The following is a 16,527-nucleotide window of genomic DNA, read 5'->3' on the forward strand; positions in this document are numbered from 1 at the left end:
TCGGACGTCATTTCCGGGATGCTTCTGCATGCTGCACGTGGCTTCTTCGCAACAAAGTCTTTTAACTTTGTTCGCAAGTAGCGACCGCACGGCCGTAAAAACGAAAATATTATATTTATGCACGATTCTTTTTCAACATCGAATGAAAAAACTTGAGATATATTTGAATTTGATAGTAGAGAGCTTGAACAAAAGTAGTAATACTCTAATGACATATCATGTTTTAAAAATTTTTAACAGCACAATATAAAAAGCATTGAACGCCATTGGCATAAAACTTTTCCATTGAAAATTATCCCCAAAAATTGTCCCTAATTTTCATCAAATAATAAAGACGAAACATACCAGATAGATAGCAAGACCAAGAATCTGGTATTACCCCCAACAATGTTAAAATAAAATCTCGGCAATCGAAACAAAAAATATTTTGTATACATAAAAGATTCAATAGACAAAAAGGACGAAGATATGAAAAGGCATAAAACTATGATTTCGTTTCATCTAAAACAGTTGAATCTCTTTGTTTTTCAAAAGGATCTTCGATGCGTTCAAACATGGCAAAGTATTTGTTTCCTTTATTTCTTGCAACTTTTTTCCCTTCTTCTGTGCTGTTATACACTTTATCGACGACTGGATCATCTTTCTAAATCATAAGGGAAAAAAATGGTATATTAGACAGCGGAAAGATGATGTATTTTAGTTTAGCCGAACTCCTTAATAACATAAAAGCTAAATGTTTTGCGTTTGTGATCGATGACTAGAGTTCTTTAACTAGCACGAGACAAGACTTGTGCCTCGGTGAGCTTTTATGCCAAATTGAAAACACACGAAAAGCTAGCATGCTTTAACAACACAGCTATGAATGCAACTTGTATTTTGAGCTACACAATTAAAGTTAAGATATGACGAAAACACCAAAATGCTTCTTTATAGGAGATTTAAAAAAGAAGCTGCTACTTCAGGTCAAGAAAATGTTTCTTTTACATTCTTCTCACAAAAGACGCTCAATCTCGGCATACGTGAAAAATTAAAACGAAGTCTGGACTGCAAATCTTTCGGGATCAAAAATCACTGTATCGTATTACCCAGTTAGGACAGTAGTTGGTTGTTGCGATATACAAATATTAGATTCATGTCCCATTTACTCACATATTCTTCTTTTTCCAATTCCCGGAACAACGGGTGATCATTAAAATGTTCCTTCATCCAGATGTGTAGTTCTTCAACATCCGTTATGGTATAAACTTTTGCCTACAGGACCAGAGAATAATGACGCGTTCAACAAATTATGAATTTGCGATTTGTGATTTAAGATTTAAAAAAATCTTTTGATGATACAAAATTTGAAAATGTATTTGAAAAAAGCAAACATTTGAGTATACTGAAACTTGAGGTCTTTGCGTTTGAGATCGATGGCCAAAGTTCTTTAAGTAGCACGAGACATTTCTATGCCAAATTGAAAACACACAAGTAGCTCATCATTGGTTAAGCTTTGACCGAAAAACGTTTTATGCTCTGAAGAGTGTCAGACGAAAAGCTTAAGTATGTCTCAAATGTTTGCTTTTTTCAAAACCATTATCAAAGATTTAGTATGACACCAAATAATTGCTTTTCACAAAGCCATTTTAAAATTTTGTACCAACAAAAGATTATTTACAAACTGTTGTATGCTTTTCTAAGCTGCTGCTTGGAGCTAACAGTCATTTTGATCACCCGATAGGAAACAAAAATGGGACAAAACAGTTTAAGAGAAATTGCAAATAGATAAAGGAAGGAACCTACCCCAATATCCAATGTATATGCATAAATTGCAAGTAGTGACGGGCTGTTAAGGAAAAAAGGCCATGAGAAACTGATATTACTGCAAACAAAGATCAACAGATAGTCATGTCAAGAAAGGGTGCATAGCACAATTTTGCATGATGCTTTCAATACCTATATAGCTTTTACCAAGGCAAAATAGACTGCCCCTTACCTGATAATTCGCCATTTATTTTTCTTCTTCTTAAAATGTGGATCAGGAAACAAAAAGAACATTTTCTTCAGCTGTTTCATACAAAATAAGAATAGATTATTGACATCCTAATATTTAATTAAAACAATAGCAGAATACAATGCTCATAATAAGACATAAAATAATACAAATTTTGCAAGGGTACATAAAGTCTGGTAGTCCTTTTTGATACAAAAATGAACTACAATTCTGTTACAAAGCAATATCCTTTTGAAAAACTTTCCTCTCTCTGTCACTTTAGTTTTCTACCTTTTAAAATTTTTTTCCTTTAAAACATTTTCAAGTAGTTCTTTTGTTCACAAAGGCAACAAAATCATTGTTTTTCCCAAGACACTAAAAACAAATAATCAACGCAAAGAAGAAGTAGGAGTCACACAAATGACATCTTTGAGGATGATTTTAGAAACAAGCAAAATTGATGTACTACCGCCAGATGAACCCTTGTTTTCAATGTTTTTAAGAAGATTTTAAAAGCTGCTGTGGCTTATAGGCCAGAAGAAGTGTCAACACTTATATGGAGGTTGGAAAATTACTTCTCATACCTGTCCCTTATGAAAAAAATTTGGCAGATGCTTCATTGCATTTCCTCTGATACAAGCAACATTTTGATATTGACCAGCGTTCTGTAGACGAAGTGCTTCAATCTTCTTTTTAACATATTCACTGACCTGTAGATGAGATACCTGGGTATAGATTTTAAGGGCCTGATACAATTTGAGAAATATGACAGAGCTAGACATTCTTTCAAATTAAATTTTGTATTCAGGCCAAGCCATTTATGAGTCAATAGAAGGCTAATGTGCTTATATTTTTATTGAAGATAAGACTAAGACTATAATCCTTGTCACTGTGGACATAACCAATTGGGGATTACCACACTATCTTTTATACAAGGGTCATTGGGGTGATGGAGATAGGGTTGATTGATCTTAACTATGATATGGTAAAACATTGAAATAATAAAGAACACATAAGCAGACTAGAAAAATGATGTGACACATTCTACATACTAGCCAAGCAACTAAGCAAAAGGCAACAAAATGACATCTACAATTTTTGAAGTAAAATATCTTACCTTAACACGTATTTCCATTCCCAGCATCAAAGTGTCTGGAAACATTGTTGCTAAGTCAACTGAAATTTAAAATTTTTAAAATTGGGGCTTGAGCAAATTGAAATACTTCTTAATTAAACCTCAAGCCTAAACACAATAATACCAGATACCAATTTGACTGAGCAAGTCACATCAAAGGTATAATTGATGATTTATTATGGCAGAACATCAAAAAGAGGTGGATGGACAAGTGAGCCAGAAAAATGAGAACAATAACACGCAGTGTGGTAGAATGTCCAGTGCATCACCAAACAGAACATGCAACAAAAAAGCTACATAACAAGCTAAAAAGACTTAGTTGCATGTTTCAAGTGGTGAAAAAAACATTTTCAGTTTTATTTCAGTTGGGTGTGGTGTTGGGGGCCAGGTGGGTTTTCTGGGTGGTTGCAGGAAATCTCCTCTCTATTTAATTTGCTGTAAAGGCCTTTGTAAGTCCATCTTCATACTACAGCACTTCAGTTTAGAGGGGAGGGGGGGGCTCTCACCTCGATTTGTCCAGCTACTGAGAAAGCTCTTCCTTTAAGAATTTTACTACCTACTTGATTTGTATCATTTTATATTGTAATACATATATATTGATATACATTTATTGTACTTTGTTAAGTTGCAGTTGATTGCAGGTAGCGGAAGTTAGAAAATGAAATGAACATGACCATTTTCCTTGTTGCATGCAGACCCAGCAAATCAGCAGATACAACATTTGCTTTATTTATTTAGAATAGCATATTAAGCCATACCTAGTAGTCCACCATAACCACAGCCAATATCAGCAAATTCTACTCTTTTTTCACTTGTCCTTAACCTTTTTAGAACTGGTTCATCAGCTAAGCTATTTTTATCAGTAAAATAGTGTGGGTAGTATTTTCCCCAATCCATATTTTCTGGACACAATGGGCTAAAAATGAATAAGAATTGTATGAGTAAACTTTGTCCCAAATTGACTAGACTAAGAAATATTAGAGTGGTTTCAGGAGCTCATTATTGTACCTTTATGCATGTATATGAGTAGAAAGCGACTATACCCCAAATTAGTTCCTGATGACATTGAAATTATACCATACCTAGTTCAGAAGATTGAAAAACAGCAAGATGTTGTTTCAAAAATAGAAAGATAACTATCTTCTCTCAAACATGTGTCTCTGACCCCATTCCAAGGTTTCTCAGTTGCTACTTATTAGGCGAACTTTCATGAAGCATTACTTACCCAAACCTCTTTTTCTTACTATTGTTATGATAGGTCAGCAAATATGATCAGGCTTGAATTATCCTCAAAGCATTTTTATGGTATTACAGACAGCAAACTTCTTACAAAAATCATTCCTTTTATATTATACCATATGTTTCATACACCTTTGGTTTAAATAAGATATTGTAGTTTAATTAATAATCTATTAGCATTGAGTTTATTTCTTATTTACTCCCTTGTGACCATTTCCATACTTGGTCAGAATTTCAATGGATTCAAAAGTGCACAAAAGAAATTATGTAGTGTGTTTATTCCAAGTTGTGCAATACGAACAATGGCAGAGTGGAAGCATTTGAGCTGCGAGCAGCGATGCCCATATATACATGACTATACATAACTGTGGTAGAATATATGAATTCATTAATATTTTGGGTCACTAGAGGCCTGAGGTGCAAGCACATTAAGTCCAGTGTCACAGCGTGCATATGCAAGTTTTCAAGCCTGGGTGCAATAGAAGATAGCAGAAATATGCAAACAATCTTCAAGACCAACAGATATTCCTTTTTCAATGTTTTAATGTACCACAAGAAAAGGCTTCTAGCTATGCAGTAAGAGACCTTAAAATCGAAAAAATTTGAAATTCACAGTGACTGCCGCCGCCTGCACTGATAACAAAAACTTTGTTGTCTAACAATACAAACATTATCTTTCCTTTCAACGTTATAGAGCCTGCATCATAGCAAAATCATTTTCACCTAGGTTTAGAAGGTGCAAGTAGGCTTTTCAATCGTTCTCAAGCGCGTTATCTGTTAACATTTCAAAAGGTTCTGGGCATGATAATCGTTTGTATTTCTACCTCTACCTACAATTCAAGTGCGTGGACAGACAATGGATTTGAATGAGCTCTCTGTCTATAGTACTTTTTCTGTGGCATTCTTATTTCCTCACTCGAATTCATCTCCTCGGACGCACTCATTTTTGCAGATCCTTCACCAACGACAGAAACAACACTTTCAATTCTATTTTTGATTTACTTATGTAGTGCCTAGGCCATATGACCTCTTTTTAAGACCAAATGCTAAAACCTCTATTTCGATATAGCTTCATCAGTGCCCGGGGGGGGGGGGGGGGGGTCCTTGGATACCAAAACGACGGGGGTGTGCACTCCTAAGATTGTTTTGGTGAACCGGCTTTAGAAAAAAAAGCTAAAAATGCCACCCGGCTTTAGAATTTCTAGAAAAAAGAACAAAGGAAAACAAAAGCTTTGGTGCCAGTTGCCATGGTTGCCAGAACACCACAAATACAATGGGCAGGCAGCGAAAATCAGGCAACCGGCTTTAGAATATATCCTTTGAACAGATACCCGGCCTTAGAATAAATTGCTGAAAATGATACCCGGAAAGACGTGCACATTCCGTCAGCAAAATATACTAAGTACCCCCCCCCCCCCGGGCATCAGTGCAGAAAAGTGAATAAAAATTTCAAGGAAAGAAACAAAAAGTGTAGGAATATATCAACAGAACAAAAAGTAATATATCAACAGAAAGTGATTGTAGGATGCTGGGTTACTGGATGAAGCTTAAACCGAAAGCTACAGATTTTGCTATTGAAGGAAGGCCTATGTTTAAAGCAAGTAATACTTCTGAATGGAGGTTTAACCTGATGAAGAAAAAAGAAAGCACCTTATGGAAATTAAGTTGCAAGAAAATCGAAAGAAATCGATAAGCTTAGCTCAAGGACCGCGCACCAGTCTAGATGTGGGAGGGCTGAAAAGGGCGTGACCGAAATTTTTGGAGGCCACGCCCTCTAGAACGCTGGAAAACGCCCCTTTTAGAAAATACTGGCTTATTTCTACTGGGATTTTATAAACAATCTGGTTCAGAGAAGATATCAATAGCTATAAAAATTGATAAAATTAGCTTGGGAATAACAAAACATCAAGAAAAACACCTAGAAAATGAACAAAAAGGGTTCCCAGTAAAGAAAAATTCATTTTTCTTAGGGGTATACTATTCAATGTTGCGTTAGACCATAGTTAGAGTAAGCTTTGGAGGGGCTATAGCCCCTGCTAGCCCAATGGCTGCGCGGTGCTTGGCATAGCTTCCAAGTCTTAAAACTACCGTCAGATGCTGGTAGCAACAAAAACAAAAAATTAAGTGTTGTATAATGACTGCTCTCTAAAGTTAAAAACTGCTTTCTTCGGTAAAGTTTATCAATTTATTCGCCCTCTGCCTCTTTTTAGCAAAGAAATGGAGCTTATAACATAGCTGTTGGATAAGTCCTCTTCTACAATGAAGAACTAGGTATTTAAAAAAGTTAACGCCTAAAAGGATCAATAGATGACATATGCGCTATAAATTTTCAAACAATCATGGTTTATCATCTATATTTATGGTTGGTCGCTCATGTCAAGAATTTTGTCGAGGCTGTTAAACTTTAAACAAATTTACAGCGTCTCTCCGATTGACTTGTCGAGTTAGTGAAGCATGTCGCCTTCCTTTAACTAATCATAGTCAATAGAATGAATTCATTTAGCAATTTATTGGGTGGGAAATAACAACTAACATCTGGTCCAGAGCAAGTCAATAAACAATCCAATTTTTGTTTAAAGCAAAATATTAATGAGGGATAAGTAAAAAAACTTATAAAAATTCCTGGATCCTGTGGAGGAGCTGGCACTCCAAACCTCGTATGCAAAACTGTTTTCGTGGACAATTTTTTCATTACAATATATTACAAAAATTTGGCAATGGCGGCCGCTGCCTCCAGCACACCAATACATGGTAACCAAGGACGGAACGGCCGAAATGGTAGAAATGGTAATGAGCTTGGAGAAATTATCGAGAGAACAAATAGCAGTTCTTCAAGTACTTCGTCAAGCTGGGATATGTTGCCCCAGGTTCGATTTTTTGTTCTTATGCCGCCTCTCTCCAATCAAGTTATATCAATTACCTTCTACACTTAGGCCTAGTATGATATCAGTAATGCGGCATTGTGTCTGTTTACATTCAAAATATTAACTCCTAGAATATTCCACTACAAAAATCTAACCCTTTTGTTACTCTCTAAACACCCAACATATTTTTTAGCTTGATGTTGTAAATGTGTTTTTATACATCCCTTCAGGGGAAAAATATCGAAATCTCAACAATTTTTAAAGAAGAGTAGCACATTCCAACGTTTATTCGTGAATAGAGGGCAAATTTTGTGTGTGACTGTTTGCTTGGAAATTTAGTGTATTAACACACTTAATATTAAAAAAATAAAGTAAACTAGGCATTGTGATAGTAGAATAAACAAGTTAATTTGAATGCATTGTAAAATGAATTGAGGATTATAGATAATTGAATTGAATTTAGTATCATAGATAATAAAAGAAAAAATTCATAAATTGCTTGTTTGCACAAGAGCAAGAGTGAGATTGGATCTGTATGACCAGTCAAAACTTGATGTAACCTGATGAAAAGCTTTTAAGCATTTCCAATGCAGCTTTGATGAAAAATGAAACACATAAAAGGGGACCCGTTGAATGACAAACAAAGAATAGGACACATTGAATGGATAGGGATTTTGTTGTATAAGGCAGCAATTTTAGATAGAAAGTATTTACCTGATGATTGAAACATAAATTACCCAAAAAAGAACCGGAATTCTACCAGACTTTGAATTTAGATGTAGAATTTTGAGGAAGAAATTACTGGCTCAAATTTCATTCCAAACATAACCCACCAAAAGGCCTAAGCTTGTTCAATCATACATTCTTTATTTCTGATGCTGTATCTGAGTAACACTTATTGGCAGGATTTTTTATTCAAATTTTTTTGCAAGAAAAGAAGTCTCTCAAATCTGCCCTCAATAATGACTTGCATAATTTTTCAATCCTAATTCATTAGACTGCTCTACTGCTCTGAACAGCTATATATATGTTGTATTTTCAGTTGTGATTGATTGGATTTTTCCAGGAACCTGTGACTATAGTTGATTTGGGTTCTAATGATCAGATGTATGAGCATGATTCACAAATTGATTCAGATAATGGCAGATCTGCTACAAGTGAAAATGATTTTGTTGCAAGCATGAAAGAAAAAATGATGGAAGAGCTTGGTGGCAAGGTAGATTTTTTTTCTTAACCCTCCTGGAGTCTTTTTTTGACAATCATCTAAGAAATGTCATTATGACATTTAGTTTCACACACTGCTTGTTCATAGCCATATGGACGATTTTCTATGCAACATGGCATATGTGTCTGTTTTCCTTAAGTATTGAGAGCATTTTAAAATCCTTAAAAAGTTGGAAATTTTTCATAGTCTTTTGTTACTTTAAAAAAACTCAATCATTCTGCATTTGTTTCTTGGTTTTCGCTTCCTGCTACCTCTATGTTTTAAACTGTGAGCCTGCTTACTCCTAGCTATCCAGTATCTAGCTAGCCAGGTATTGTTTCTACCTATTAAAATAGGCAGATTATGGTATCCTACAAAACCATCAAGGTGCTAGAAATAAGGCATGTCTTCCTATAACCAGATTTTCCTATTCAATTATATTATATTCCTTTTTCTAGATGTGGGCAGCTGGGAAGCAGTCAGCAAGGAAGTTCTATGATCTTTATGCAAATATTGATTTCTTAAGGCCTTACTTTGATGTAGAGCCTAGAGATGTCCTGAAAAGGTGAGACTGTGATTATGATCAAAACAATAATTCATTGATTATCATTAATCATTTATATATTTGTTGCTAATTCATAGTGGCTATAGTGTTGGTGATGCATTGATCATGCAAGAAGAATGTTTTTTCTATGATATTTTATGAAGTGATATCTGGTTTAATGTGTTTAACTATCTTTCTGACATATTTGTCTGTGTTATATTGTTAACCTCCTTGGTTACCACGTGAGATTTTGCAAATGCTTTGCTTTTTTCTTCCATCAAGAGAGATACTTGTAAAGGAGATGGTTCAGCATTCCAATGTTACTTGTTCTGTGATTTTCAAAATGTTCTGCAAAAAGTGTTTGCCTTCAGATTTTCAAGGTCCTTTATTTTCAATCATTTATTTAGATTGGTCCAGTCTCTGGTTCCCAGGAGACCAGGAAAGCCACAGGTAGGAATTTAAGACTTTTTTGTTTGATCAAAATATTTTTTCAAAGTATAAGTATTTTGTATGGATTAAAAAACTTTAAGCAATAAGTTAAAAATCCTTTTGTAAGCTTTCAAGCAAGTATTTTGAATTTTCTTCAAAACTTTTGTATCGCCAAAGTATTCTGCACTTTGAGAATTTTGGTTTCCTTTTAAATACCAGGCTTAATAACTTCTAAAGAGCTGGGCACCCTCTATTGTGTGTAGTTAAAATCAAGGCAAAAAATAAAGTACAGTAAGGTTTCTTTTGTTGCCTGAACAATCACTAGAAGCTAAAATGAGTTTAATTTATCTTCTTAACTTCCTTTATTATCATTTCTTTCTTCCGTTCTTTAATCAAGGCAACACTTCTTACTCGATAGAGGTTGACTAGCAGTAAGGTTTTTTTAAATGCAAAAGCTTTCGAAAAAAATTGAAATTGCATGTTAAAATGGTAACATTTTCGACCAAAAATTGGTATGATATTGACAATTTAATTTAAAATTGTAGTGAATTTCATAAGAAATATGAATTCCTCAATTCGTTTCTGGTAAAATTTGTGCATTATGTGATTCCTAGGCAGTACTTCCCCCCTCCCTTTTCAATTCATTGAACATATATGGAACTATTTTCAACAAACAGAGTTGTTGTACCTTGACATACCAGCATTACCCCATAACACCTCTGTAGTCATAGGAAATCTCCACCACATCTCCTTTGTATCTTTGTAACATTCAATTTGATTTGTCATTGGATAGCAAGTTACTATAGTCAGAAAAATATTGTTGACAGAATAATGTCTAACACTTGTCAAGGTTATGTTTTTCATAACAGGACAAATAAAGCTCTTGTATTTACCATGAAGCACCATATCTAATTTTCCCGTAACATTATTTCAAGAATTGATTCACTGAATATTATTTTTGCTTTCATTCTAGACTGTTCCTGGTGAATTATATGGTCCTGTTATGGTCCTTTTCACCCTGGTTGCTTTGTTGTTGTTTTCAATGAAAGTTTCCGAGCATACTGTGGTAAGAAATCTTTTCCTTGTTTTTGGCAGAGTATATTTAATTTGAACCCAAAATTTGACAAGTTTCTATACAACAAGCATTGATGCCAGGGCTCATTGAAAATATTTTGTATCAGCAAGTGGGAAGCCGAGTAAAAATGTACCTGCAAGTAAAATAGGCTGCAACTCATGTTCAGGTACTGATATATTTTGCAAATCTCCCTTTCTACTAAGTTTCTTGTTGAGTTGAGTACTGCAAAACCAGGTTATGTTCGTCAAAGCAAATACCATATCAATATGATCATAACTACCACTGCATGGCATAACATTTGCTGAGAGCTATATGAAATAATGTGTGTTGTAAGAATGGAAATGAAGTTATCTAGTTTTTATCTACGGGTGTTTTGGGTTGTCAACAAGCAGTCCTCTAGTCAAAGTGAGCGATCACGGGATTTAATTTTAAGAATTTCCACATAATACTTGGTTATCTCATTCTGAAGTTTAAATTTTTGCCGTGAAAGATTCTATCCCCAATAAGTCCTGTTCAAAGTTTCCCAGTGAACATAGTGACTTATAAGGAATTTCGATACTTCACTCAATAGCTTTGAGTTTATCATTTTTTAAGATTTTATCATTTTGATGAGGAAATGCTTTTACACAAAAAGTTGAAGAAATAAAGGCTTGTTATTGTTGTTGCAAATAGTTGGAATTTTATTCTGACTGAATTCTTTGGAGGTGTACCCCAAAGGCATAGGAGACATAGGTGCTGGGAGGTTGCAGCCCCCTTATCCGGCAGAATTTATCGCAATTCAGGCTCAATTCGGGCAATTCTATCTCGATGAAGCAATAATATTCGGGACAGATCCATACTTAGCTCTCCTAAACAGTTAGCATTCGCTATGACCATGATGTACCTTGTAATTTTGTCCCAATTCGTCAGACATGCATACTCAGCATTTTACCCTATTTCTCCTACTTGCATTAACGCAATTGTTACTTGATTAGAATACTCGAACACATGGGCTTAATGGAAAGCGATAGGTATGTCAGTCTTTCCAAAGAGCTTACGAGAGTTTTCAGAAAACTAGGCTTTTCGAAGATTTTTCGGGATTTTTCACGAAAAAAGGAGATTTGTCAGAGGGGTACGAGATTTTCGTGGAGCTATATGACCCTCAAAGGAGTGTACACGAGTAAATCATGAAATAATGCTCAGAGAAGGAAGCAATCGAATAATTGTGAGTGATCAGTGAATATAAATAGAGAGATAAAACAGACTAAGTAGATTAATATAGATAGAGAGATAAAGAGACAAGATGGAGAGAGAAAGAGAAGCATTCAACTTGGTATCAGCTATTGAGAACCAAGCCGGCACTATTGATAAATTGATATTCTGTCACTTGGTTGAGATAAATGATTGGTTGAGAAGTGCGCGCAGGCATTCGGGGCATGGTTTTTGCCTGCGGGTGCCGCTCGCGTGGTAGCGCAGATTAATAGGGTCTGGTGGATATCATGCTATCTTTTTCACTTCTTCATTCTTACCCTGTTTTGAGTAATCGATCCCATTCATGATAAAGCAGGAAATATTTCCTTTACATTTAAGAAGCAGTTGGCAGATGTTTAAGGAGCTTAGGCCATCAAAATTGACCAATCCATAAGCATGATACCACTCACACGTCCATTGATTGGCCAATGGTTCTTTGACAGATTGCCTAAGCCACTTCAGTATCTATAAATTGCCTTCTGCCTTCGTAGATAAAATCACCTTGCGTATTGGATACCGTGGCATCAGAAGCAGTGTCAATAACAAACTATTGGGCGCTATGCTTCTAGAATAATCCCTAATACTTTTGAGCTCTGTAGTTGATTTATAAAATCAAGGTTTTTTGGATACAATTTGTTCCCTTGTTACCATCAGGGGCGCAAATAATAGTTTCTTGAAAAAGGGGGATTAATTTTTAGCGGTCTCTGTTCTGTTAACGTTTTATTAGATGACATGACACCCCCCCCGCATCCCCGTATTTTTCGTCTAGGGTTGCCACACGACTTTTTATTTTATCCCCATTTTAAGAAAAACCGAAATCTTTATTCATTTTTCTTCAATTTACAGCAAGAGGGAACTCTAATGGGCACGGCACTTGGTGTTTGTTTTGGATATTGGTTTGGTGCTTCCTCGTTTTATTACTTTCTCGCTTACCTATGTAACACACATATCACTCTACTACAGATTTTAACTCTCACGGTAAGTTGCAACTTCCTTTCTAGATTCAAATTTCCGTTTTGTTCAGTCGATATTTTATCAGCAACATATTCTCAATTATCTACTAGCATTAACAGGAAGAGAACATATTTTTGAAGATCATTTTGTAATCGGTCACTAAAAAGACAGTATATAGAAGCAGTATACAGAGACAGTTTGATAATAGGAGAATGTTATGGCAAGGGTAATAAATTTGCCTCTTAAAATTCTATAGCTTATTTTTAACATAACGCTGTGGTCCTTTTGCTATCGGTGCGATGCTAGCCATTTATGGTTGTTGTGTGTTGCCAGTCGTCCTTGATATCCGGGATATTTGAATGTTAAATCTATTATACTGGACTGGAAAAAAGCTCAGGATGCATCAGGGCCTCCAACGAAGGGGGGCATGGCCCCCTTATTTTTTGCAAAACAGTAGAGATTTTTTCAAAAACTTTTGTTATGGATGTTAAATTTTTCCTTGCCCCCCCCCCACTTTCCAGCCTGTGTCGGAGCCCATGTGGATGCCTACACTAGATTAATAATGAGAGAGGACAAGAGCTAGTTAGAGGCTAGTGGCAAAACACTATGAACTCAAGGTCTTTCTTTGTAAGAAAAGTTTATACTTTTGCATCTCATGCTTAAGGAACTTCTTTATTTGACGCAGTATCTGACAAAACAACTTTTGCTTTTCAACAGGGTTATGCGTTGTTTGGACATTGCTTAACAATTCTACTGACCACCATTTCACATCATCACTCACATCTGGTTTTTTACTCATCAATGCTGATATTTGGAGGATTATCATCGTTAAAAATGGTAGGCTTTTTTTTGTTTTACTTATCCAGTTTATTTTAAAAAAAAATAATTTGGCACAAGCACTGGTCGATAAATCTTTCTGCTCAAATAAAGTTATTTTGAAATAAATGTGTTAATGAATTTTCAAAATAAAAAGAAAGGTTCCTTTTGTAAATAGTTCTGGTAGTCTACGTCGTGTGTTTGTCTCCCTTCTATTTTATAGTTCCTTAAAAAACTTTACAATTTCCTAATGTGCTTATTGTGAACATAAATACCTTGACATCATTAGATTCGACCTGATGTCATCATAATATTTTAACGGTTTTTACTGGTCACCAAGGGAATAAATCAAAAGAAAGCAAAATAATTGTCTGTACAGAATTAAGAGAATTGATTTTACATGCAGAGTTTATAAGGTTCTGCTGGGTGCGATTAAGTCACCAAGTCGACTGGCCTAACACTGCTGTGAGTTACACGATTGGGTTAAGTCGTTTTAATGACAGAATTTAGCCAGTCGCGCAGACTATGATCAGTTAATAGAGCTTACTGACATCCGTGAGTTTTGGATTTTTTCAAATTTAGTAGAAATTCAACTAATTAGTGTCTCCTGCCTTTTTATGAAGTTGAGGGCTTGGCGAGCCCTCAACTTCAATTCTAATTTTGTAATTCTAATGTAAATGTAATTCTAATTTTAGAAAGCAGTTAAGGCAATGTGCTATAAACCTTTCTTTGGAACGTTGAATCTTTTGCTCTTTCAGCGAAGATTCTAGCTTAGGAAAGATCAATTAGGAAGATTTATAAGATTATGTATGTATAATGGTGCATACAAGACGCTAATGACACAAATTAAAATTGAATATCATCTTGTTTCCAATTTACATTTGGTGTTATTCATTTACTTTTAATCACTTTTATGATGAAAACATATGGTCAATTCCACTTAATCGTGCCTGTATTTGGCTACTGCATCATTTACTACTACTTGGGAGATAGATGAGATATGACGTAATTAATTACCAGGCTTCTTTTCAGGTTGGGATATATGTTAGCAGAACCTGGAGGAAAAAGAATGGACTGATAGTTGGCTTAATAGTTGCTGCGACACATTTGCTTTTCCTTGTTTATCTTCACTTTGCTTATCATTCGGTCTATGAAGGTATGTTGAAGGCCTAAAAGTGCGATTGTCTAAGGTAGTTATATCCCACCTGCTTTTGTTTATCCGTGATTTTGCTACATTTGATATTATGATGTCGACATTTGGGGCTATCACTTGCTAATGCTCAGTATTCATCACTTGATAACATCCGATGTTGGTTTTTAGGTTATTAGACAAACATTTGCCTGCCTTGCTCAGCGCTTTTATTTGTGTTAGGAATTCGTTCTCATTGACAAAAAGAGTCGGAGTTTGGAATGCTCTAAAGTCTGTAAGATTCTTCTTGGGCCCGCTAACTGTACTTTTAAGCAAATATCTAGAGTTTTTTGTCTGTGCGTTGTGATGATTGCTGAATGTAGAGATTCTTCCACTACAGATGTGTCAATGGTACTAAGCAGATCTAAACGAGAGACAGTGGTACCATTAAATACCGAGCGGATGGCTGCAGATGTCACAAAAATCCTAAAAGACACGGCATCTGAATTGAATTACTTGACCCACTCGCAAGTAACTTGTAAGTAGATTAAAGACATCGATTCAAGATTAGTAGATTTAGCATACCCACTTTTCTTGATTAATGCACTAATGTCTCATTCTAAACAAAGGATGGGCAAAATACTTTAAAATATATCTTTGTATGATTTTTCTCTGAAACTGTATAGAAAAATTCTGTACGAATGGAACATTTAAGTGAAAGAAGACGTTCGACGTTGCCCAAAAAGATACTAGATAATTGAAAGTTAAAATGGAATTTCACCGAACGAGGGAACAGGACGCTTTGTATCGTCATACCGTAAATCCTCAAATTGCCCCCCTCGGAAAAGCCCCCTCTCTCGAATAAGCCCCCAACCTAGAAATGCAAATTGTCAATAAGCCCCCCTCGAATTAGCCCCCACTGCAACCGTAAATTCTCGGACCCCTCAATTTGATGACTTTTGCCATCTGAGGTTGCCTATGGCGTTTTATTGAATTACCACTACAAATTCATACTTTTGGTAGTAATTAATTAAATGCTCATAAAGAAATTTCTACTAAAATAAACGAGGTCTTTTAATAATGTCTTCTTGATGTCTACAATAATTTTATAAGCCCCCCCCCCCCTCGTATAAGCCCCCCTCAAATAAGGCCCCATCCAAAATATCAAAAATAAATAAGCCCCCAGGTGGTTAATTCGAGGATTTGCGGTATTGCCTGTTTTACCTGTTTTCTGTTTGTAGTTTGCTAATTCTCTACATTGGGCCACATATTTCTCTTTACGAATCTTTTCCCTTTTATATTGCCTTCAATTCAAGGTATATGGTTTGATTACGTTGTGTTAATATTACATATTTATTAAAACCTTTCCAACTGTACCTGCAAATACAGCTTTTGTGAAGAAACGTCTTTTCCCCAACAGGAAATAATGTTCTACTTTTCTACTTATACATCAAGTGATTGTTCATGACAAATCAATGTTGAAAATGTTATTGGAAACTTTGTATTATATTTTCTTGTTTCCTGATATTCATTTATTATTCCCTTTGTTTACAGATGGTGAGGATCAAGGGTACATTATGCAGTTCTAAACAGCAATCACGTTTTCAAATATGACGTCACAGTCCGGTTGGGACATATTCGTACGTCTAACCTATCTTTGTCGCATCTCATTGATAGGAAGTTATTGGTGACATGGTGCTAAGGCAGACGGTAGCCCTCAATGGATTGACAGTATATGTTAATTTATTCTGGTGATGCAGAAGGCTCCTTGTATCCTTGTGTCATTGCAACTTAATGTTCTGCCTCTTCTTTTGATGGAGAATCATCAAGCAAGAAAAAGTATTGGCCATGTTATAGCCTTGTGTGTTATGTATTAATAGTATTTGCCAAATTTGTATAGATAAATTTCATTATATGCCTTTATCGGTCAGTTATT

At 35.3% G+C, this 16,527-nt stretch overlaps 2 protein-coding genes across 2 annotated transcripts; one reads left to right on the forward strand and one right to left on the reverse strand.

The window, feature by feature from the left end:
* Positions 1–304: 304 nt before the first annotated feature.
* Positions 305–5,387, reverse strand: LOC135696712 (tRNA (guanine-N(7)-)-methyltransferase B). Its single transcript, XM_065216196.2, has 8 exons — positions 5,181–5,387; positions 3,866–4,023; positions 3,090–3,148; positions 2,557–2,682; positions 1,976–2,046; positions 1,783–1,825; positions 1,150–1,251; positions 305–643 (listed from the first exon to the last, which is right to left on the reverse strand). The coding sequence occupies exons 1-8, from the start codon at positions 5,288–5,290 to the stop codon at positions 485–487; spliced, it is 828 nt and encodes a 275-aa protein (XP_065072268.2). The 5' UTR covers positions 5,291–5,387; the 3' UTR covers positions 305–484.
* A 1,210-nt stretch (positions 5,388–6,597) lies between these two features.
* LOC135696709 (protein YIPF3) lies at positions 6,598–16,525 on the forward strand. The gene is made up of 10 exons (XM_065216193.2): positions 6,598–7,213; positions 8,277–8,426; positions 8,873–8,979; positions 9,366–9,408; positions 10,361–10,453; positions 12,539–12,670; positions 13,364–13,483; positions 14,495–14,618; positions 14,992–15,129; positions 16,146–16,525. The coding sequence occupies exons 1-10, from the start codon at positions 7,064–7,066 to the stop codon at positions 16,178–16,180; spliced, it is 1,092 nt and encodes a 363-aa protein (XP_065072265.2). The 5' UTR covers positions 6,598–7,063; the 3' UTR covers positions 16,181–16,525.
* The last annotated feature ends 2 nt before the right edge of the window (positions 16,526–16,527 follow it).

This window comes from Rhopilema esculentum, chromosome 18, assembly GCF_057945365.1.
Source record: "Rhopilema esculentum isolate cy_ngs chromosome 18, ASM5794536v1, whole genome shotgun sequence".
Taxonomy (NCBI): Eukaryota; Metazoa; Cnidaria; class Scyphozoa; order Rhizostomeae; family Rhizostomatidae; genus Rhopilema; species Rhopilema esculentum.